Source organism: Silene latifolia, chromosome 3 (genome assembly GCF_048544455.1).
Source record: "Silene latifolia isolate original U9 population chromosome 3, ASM4854445v1, whole genome shotgun sequence".
In the NCBI taxonomy this organism is placed as follows: Eukaryota; Viridiplantae; Streptophyta; class Magnoliopsida; order Caryophyllales; family Caryophyllaceae; genus Silene; species Silene latifolia.
Genome location: NC_133528.1, coordinates 80,625,387 through 80,633,097, shown reverse-complemented (window position 1 = coordinate 80,633,097; position 7,711 = coordinate 80,625,387). Strand labels below are relative to the sequence as shown.

Sequence of the window (7,711 nt, the reverse complement as noted above, 5' to 3'; positions counted from 1 at the left end):
GGGATAAAGTGCATAGATTGCCTACAAGAACGTACGCTGGGAAGTTTAGTAGCTGGGTTGGCGTTACTACTCAGAGGCATGTTAGTTGCGCAGTGGAAACGTGGGACCATGTGGATGATGTCACGAAGCAAGAAATTTTGGATAGTATCACGGTCAGTAATTGTCTTGGTTATGTGATAATTGACTTGGTTATTCTATGCATAAAATAGTAAGTGTCAAAAACCAAGAGCATTTAAAGTTTCATTAGGATTAATTGAAAGCCGCATATCATTTTTAACAGTTAGTTGAAGACTGATATACTCCTAGTAAAAAGTTTATATATAATAGCTCAGACTTTTTTTCTACCATTCTCTAAGTGTAACAAATTAAGATTTAAGGAGTAAGGGCAGCCACAACATGCAATCTGTTTTATGCAATACTGAAATGGTAAGCAAAATCAAGTAATTTTGTGCAGCAGCATGCAATCTGTTTCTGTGCAGCAGTTGTTTGTCAGGTAATTTTTCATCTGGTGATACACAAGACTTGCTACATAGAGTATCATCTGCGTGCAGCTGAATTTTATGCTGAAATTATTAGAATGAGAGTTCAACTCTTGTCCTTAAGTTCATCTGTTTGCCCTTTTTTCTAAATATGTTATGTATGTGACAAAGTTCAACACTTAAGCACGGTTCTTGATACCAAAACTCCACATATGGATTTGGCTGATGAAGTATGCTCTGGTTGTTAGAGGTTGGTGGTACCGAATTACCCACAGGATATTAATTGGTTTATAAAGCTGATACTCCCTTGAGGAAGTTATCACACGTGATACAAAATTAGAGGTAAATCTATTATCACAGTTGTTATGTATGGTTGCGTATCACCACGTCGGATGGAAGACAACATAAGGATAACTTCTCCTTATTGTGTTTTGTTTCTTTGGTGTCTTTGTTTACTTCATTTAGCTTAAATAGAGTAACTTGCCATCACATACTCGGTTTCATGACATCAAATTCATCATGGTAAGCTTGTACAGAGGTAGTAACTTGCCATCACATAACTTCTCTTTATTGTGTTTGTGCCAAGCCAGAGCCTTTGTGTAGGGCGCTTTTGATATATAAATTACTAGGCTCTGGTGACAAACTTTGTCATTTGTGTAGGGCGCTTTCACCGTTATCGCAGACCGTTATGATTGGTGTCTCATAAAGGCTGGGAATTTATGGAGAAAGTGGAAATGCACCTTAGTCCGTAAGTGGCTATACGACGAGACAGGCGCAATACAGAGGACACCACCAACAAAAAAGTATGAATCAATAACACCTGAGGATTGGAATGTGTTTGTGGCATCTCACACTACTCAGGCATTTAAGGTAATATTCACTTATTATATTTGAACTATTTAACACTAGGCACTGACTGGCTAGCCGGATCGATCTGTGAAGTTCGGTCCAGACTGATCCAGACTTGTAGCTTACCCAGCAGGTCTTTGGTTTTGGATTATCTGTTTCGTGTCCCTGGTATGTTGCATACCGGTGATCTGTAAAACCAGTCGGGACCAAAGACCGCTAAATACAATTTTGTTCGTTGAAGGAGTGTATGAGCAGGTCAATTAACTTTCTCCAACACCACACACCGTTTTCAGTATCTTTGCTTTTGTCCAAATTTCATCTTTTCTTGTAATTGCAATGAACTGCTTGTTTGTTTCTAAAGAACACGGTGCTTTCTCAGTATCTTTGCCTTTCCGCTTACTATATATAATTATTCTAACTACTTTATATGTTGTAAAATGTAAGGAAATAAATGCAAACAACAAGAAGAATGCTTGTATGAATAGGACAAGGTTCGTTGGCTCTCGAGCAGGTTACCGTGGGATTGAAGTTAAAATCGTAAGTACATACACCTAGACATACCTTTATAATTTATATTTATTTAAATCTGGAGGTTTTACTATACTCTTGACATTCTTAATTTTTTTTTGTTTTTGTAGAAAAAAGACTGCCAAAAATGGAGTGATATTGGAGGAAGTTGACCGGCACTTAACTTGGCTAAGGGGTCACACGCCTAATAACGGAGACCTGACCGAATATTACAAGGAAGTGGCTACGAAAATTGTAAGTTCTTCAATTTTTAGAACAAAAATTATTAATTTCTGGGAATTGACACAACTATATATGTATTTAAATAATATAATATTATGAATGGGTGTAGAAAGAACTAGAAAAAGAGGTGGAGGCAGGTACATTTAAGCCTAAGGGACGAGAAGATATACTAGCTAAGGCAATCGGCAAACCTGAACATGGTGGCCGTGTGCGAGGGGTTCCTGATGGCATATGCATAACTGAGTATTTTGGGAAGGCTCCTAAAAAGCTGCCGACAGAAGTAGAGCGTCTCAAAGAGACGGTAATTTATTATGTAAACATAGAATAAGACCGTCTCAAAATATTTATTATTTGAAAATTATTTTACTTTAAGCATAACCAATTTGTTGAATTTTTGTCTTACATGCAGATAAATACTTTGCAAACACAAGTATCAAATATGCAAAGTATGATGGTGCATTTTTGGCAAAGTGGTGAGAAGCCAAGTCAAGAATTATTAGAATGCTTCCTGAAAGGAATTTCTATGAGTACTCAAGGATCGAAATCTTGTCCATCTACGGATGGTTCTCATAGTATCTCAATACAAGAGAGTGAGGAGCAATCCCATCCGGAGCCACACCGTAAAGAGATACCACATGAAGAGCCACCTAGCCAAGAGAAGGAGGTATCATCTTTTGATTTATCACTAAGATTTTAAGGAAACTTATTAATATATTTGCGTGACTAATGAGTTTGAAGTTCTGATTTTACTAATATTTCAAGGGGTGGAGAGACTGTGATTTATCATTACCCGGAAATCCGAATAAGATAGTGGCATCAGGCTTGATGTATATGGAAAAAAAGGCGGAATTCATAACTGTTCACGGTAGATCACTACTTAATGGTTATAAGAAAGTAGAAGTTAAGAAAGTACAATCTGGATCGGAAAATGATACGTTGCCTGTGCCTGTTGGGGATGATTTGATAGTATTGATTGATGCGAAGGACTCATATGTTCAGTGGCCTCAGAATCATATTCACAGTCCTAGTAAGGTAATTTTGTAGTTTTTTTTAAAATTAGAAGTATTGTCTTATAAATAAGTTAATATAAATATTAACTATTTTGTGAAAAAATAATAAAGATGGAAATCGTAATGAAGAAGAAGAAGAAGAATCATCAAAGGTCTGCACCACCTCTTGTCCCGACTATTTTGGGTGTAGAAGTTAGTAGTGAGTTTAAGTAAAAGTTGAGAACCCCGCTGATGAATTCTTTACTTCTCGAGGCTCGCGTATTGAAGGCGAGCGGATCACTGATTAACGTTGCGATTGATGACCATATATTACACCTTTATGACTACACTTCTCCGATTTCTTACGAGGAGCTTATTCATTGGTGTGACGAAGGCGAGATAGGTGCCTCTCACATTGCTATTTTTATGAGGTAAGCTTTCTTAATGACCATGTTCTGTCTATTTTTATCCGTAGGAAGCCAGCCGTTATTTTGTTTGTTGAACGTTTGAGAGTAAGAAAGGAATGGAATGAGTTGTCTAAGTACATGTACAACACCTCGGATCATCTAACGCATTCTCGGAAAGGGGTACTATGAATATAAGTACATGTACAACACCACCATCCAAGAAAACAGGTATTCTCCCTTCGACAGCTTCCACAACCTCGTAAATTACATAAAAGGCATTTGATAGCGCCACACTTTGTCACGTCTTTTAAATGAAGCTACAGAATAACCCGCAGATCCAAATCGAGACTCTTGTGGAGTATATAAATGGGAGATAGTGGAACTGAAATTATTTCATGATAATCGAATTACCTCTTCCGAGCCATTATAGTTCTTTGGGACATAATCAAGTTGTCGGGCTCCATGGTTGGACACAATGATTCTGCAACACCCGATTGGACCGCTAATCGTCTTTGTAGATAAGCACAGATGGATATAGGAAATGTCATATATACAGGATTACAGGCTACTTCATTAGTTAGAGTTACGCTATGTGGCACTTACCATCCTTGACAAAGTGACCACTCCTTTCAAGAAAATAGGCAATTTGGTGATGGTTTTGAGCCACCGCAGATCCTATCGAGGAGCCAAATAAACAGTTTATGCATCTACATTTTGTGTTTTAAACAACAGTAATAGAGCATTAATCCCAAATGGTCATTGGATTCTTGTTGTAGTTATTTGAGTGATCTTAGTGATACTATGAAGTCTACTAGTTTCTACGGATTCTGTTCCGAGACGTTGTCTAAATTTGCATCCGTAATCGATGATTTACGATCGATTATATAGCTAGAGCTATGACATGTACGCAGTGGCAGGGGGTCGAAAACGATATTTGCGCTTATCACGAAAGGTATACATAAAGCTTTCCATTTTCGAACTTCTATTTATTTATTCCTGGCTATTTACGTGAAATTTTCTCATTGTCCTCTTTTTTTAATCAAAGTGATCATTGGATGTTGGCTGCAATTAATCCATCTGAAAGTATTGTGTATTGGTGTGATCCTGCTGGGTATACGGAGCCTCGAAAGTTTATCATGGAAATAATTAATAGGTAAATCATGTATATTACATGTTAGTGCGTGATTTGACTTATGTTTGACATGACGACTTATTTTAGTTAAATCACATACAGAGCCTTCGAGAAAAGAAACTCTATCGATCCACTAGCAAGGCTCGAGGCAAAACCAGTTACTTGGAGAATAATTAAGGTATATCTTTTATATTGTCAATATTTATTAGGAAAAAATAAATATCATTAGTATATCTTTTATAGAGGAAGTGTTCTGACCATGACCATGACCAAAGACCATTATTCGACATTAGAATGAAAGTGTCTGTTTTGGGCGGAGACCTTATAGTTTTGTTTTAGGCACTTACCCAAAAGGTCCAATACTAATGTAATTGGCATGGACACTTGTGAGCATGGCAAATCTCCTCTAATTATCCGCTGATGTAGAATGTGAGTTCTCACTCTAACAGGCCGGGGTAAGCGCTATAAGTGGTAATCATTGAGGCACAGGAATGATAGAATAATGTTGTTAATCTGTTTAATTCACCCTATATTTTAATAGTTAGACTGTCATGTGGATGTTGTAATGCTTCCTTAATATTGCAAAGATAATAAAGTACAAGTGGAACTAGTTTGAAATGACTGAACTCTATACTAGAACTTGTAGTTATGTTATGTAATTAGTAATTAATTAGCAACTTGTACTATTTCAAATTCCCAGTTCAAAATTTCTAAAGACAAACAGATCCGTCTAATGATGTGAATTATATCTGAGCTAGTAGACTGAAACCTTGATTTCATTTTCAATTGGATAGAGAAAGTGTTAGGACTGCAACCAACACCAGAATTTTGATGTTAGAATGATACTTTGATAATTTCTATTTTATACTAGTTTGAAAGAGTTGTAGAGTTGAAAAAATTGTTTTGCATCTAAGTTTTACCATCCCAGATATATGTTCTATTAATTGTGGCATTGTGAAGGGACGACTTGTTTGTGTTGTCATTGCTTGATTCACATGTTTCATGGAACATTGTCCTTTCTATTATATCTACTAATATGCCATCAGATTTGTATGAATAACCTATTCTACACCATTGACTGATTGGGGGTCTCTTGGAGTAATTCTTTTATTTCCTTGAATATGGAGTACCTAGTACATATACATCTACTGTCAATCCATTTTGAAAGTAGCTCTACATGTAGCTCTACATGTAGCATTTAGTTTTGCATTCTCGTCACTTTTTGCATCAGGCTTTATTTTGGCTTTTTCTTTCGATTTTGCATCAGTTTGGGAATTTTGGCATGTTTTTGTGCAAAGACCTTTTGTTTTTTAGGCTGATCGTATTTTTGCATTCTCGTCGCTTTTGTGCAAAGACTGCTTGTTTGTTTTTTGGCCTGATCAGTATATGCATTCTCGTCAGTTTTTGCATCAGGCTTTATTTTGGCCTGTTTTTGGTCGGAGTAGATATAACATATGTATATGGGTTTGGTTTTTGTTTTAGTGTCCTCGCCAGCCTGATGGGAGCGTATTATGCGGGTATTATATTTGTCGATATATGTTGGAGCTAATCAAAGGAAGATATATTAATATTACCCCAAATGTATGTATTTTGTTTTCTTCATTTCAATTATTTTCATCGCTTTTCTTATTATAATCTCCATCTTATTAATTGCTTTACTTTACACGTCATATATATAGCGTATTAACTAAATTTTTGGATGTCCTATATATATAGTTCATGCTTAACGCCCCAAAGACATATACGGTTGAGCAAATCGACGAGGTGCGGAATATTTGGGCTGAATTCACCGTCAATTTTAAGCCGAAAAGTAATGGTGGATGAAGCTGATTACAATTTCTTGATGTTCAATTCTTTTTGCACTTACATGCTACTAAGTAATAACGATTCAAGGATTTTTATATATATTTTGCAAGTATGAAAGTACGTTTGTAGCCTATGCGCTATTATAAACATTAAACGATGTACATTTTTTCAAGGATTTGTCCTTGTTAATTCTAATAAAATTTGTTGCGTAAAATATGCTGGAGTTTCTGAATTTTAATGCAGGTTTAATGCTTATATGAGCTATATATACGATTCTATCGTGTAGGAATTACGATGAAAAAGGAAATATAAAAAAAAACACTTTTAAAAGAGAACGGTTAATTGTTAAACCTGTTCTATTTGAAATGGCACAAAATGGCGCCAAATGGTATATCAAAGAGCACGCCTTAACAAATAGGACGGTTGTACCATCCCCCGTTCTCTTTGAAAAGGTTCAACAATGGCGCCAAACACTCCTGTCAAAGAGAACGCCTTAACAAAGAGACCGGTCCCCTTTTACACCCGTGCTGTTTGAAATATCAATGAGAGCGGTTCCCATTAGCAACCGTGCTATTTGAAATAACAACGAGCACGGGTTGACCATTTACCAACCGTTCTCATATATCAAAGAGAACGCTTGGCCACAGGCCGGTTGAAAGACGCATTTAGAACGGTCCTTGACCGTTCTCCTTAATGGTTATTGTAGTAGTGATGTCTCGATTAAATCACTATTAAGTTGATATGTACTACGTTTTTCCTCCGTCTCCATCACTATTAAGTTGTTTTGTGGCTCAAACGCTATCTTTGGAGAAAAGGAGCATTTTTACCTTTTGTGCAAAACTCAAATTATATTCTTATTTAGACATATTGTACATCATAACAATTATTGAGGTATATTTCTAAATACAAAACTAAAATGAGTACACTACAACATTCATATGTTCATGGATGAAATGGCAACTACCCTAGTTCTATTCATGCAAATTTCTGAACTTATTCTTGCTAGTGGTCATACGATTATTCAATGTTAGGATTCTAAGGATTTACAAAACCCTCGGATTGTGTTATGAACACATCCTCTTCTAAATACCCATTTAGAAAGGTGGTTTTGACATCCCTTTGCCATATTTCATAATCATGAAATGTGGCAATTTCTAACATGATTCACAAATTTGTTTCAAATACTCATGATGTGATAATTGGCATGAATGCAATGTCAATGTCATAGATATTCAAGAAGGAATATGTAGGAGTCACACGACCAACTTCCTAGATCTTTACTTGTTTGGGGTTTGTTTC

The 7,711-nt window shown here is 36.2% G+C and overlaps 2 protein-coding genes across 2 annotated transcripts; both read left to right on the top strand.

Annotated features, from left to right (window-relative positions):
• The first annotated feature begins 1,311 nt into the window (after window positions 1-1,311).
• On the top strand, window positions 1,312-3,498 carry LOC141649259 (uncharacterized). The gene is made up of 6 exons (XM_074457954.1): window positions 1,312-1,349; window positions 1,967-2,090; window positions 2,188-2,379; window positions 2,488-2,742; window positions 2,841-3,110; window positions 3,200-3,498. Exons 1-6 carry the CDS (start codon window positions 1,312-1,314, stop codon window positions 3,299-3,301), a joined length of 981 nt encoding a protein of 326 aa, XP_074314055.1. The 3' UTR covers window positions 3,302-3,498.
• A 1,023-nt stretch (window positions 3,499-4,521) lies between these two features.
• LOC141646151 (uncharacterized) lies at window positions 4,522-6,626 on the top strand. Its single transcript, XM_074454176.1, has 4 exons — window positions 4,522-4,627; window positions 4,709-4,784; window positions 6,089-6,187; window positions 6,323-6,626. The coding sequence occupies exons 1-4, from the start codon at window positions 4,530-4,532 to the stop codon at window positions 6,428-6,430; spliced, it is 381 nt and encodes a 126-aa protein (XP_074310277.1). The 5' UTR covers window positions 4,522-4,529; the 3' UTR covers window positions 6,431-6,626.
• Window positions 6,627-7,711: the final 1,085 nt, after the last annotated feature.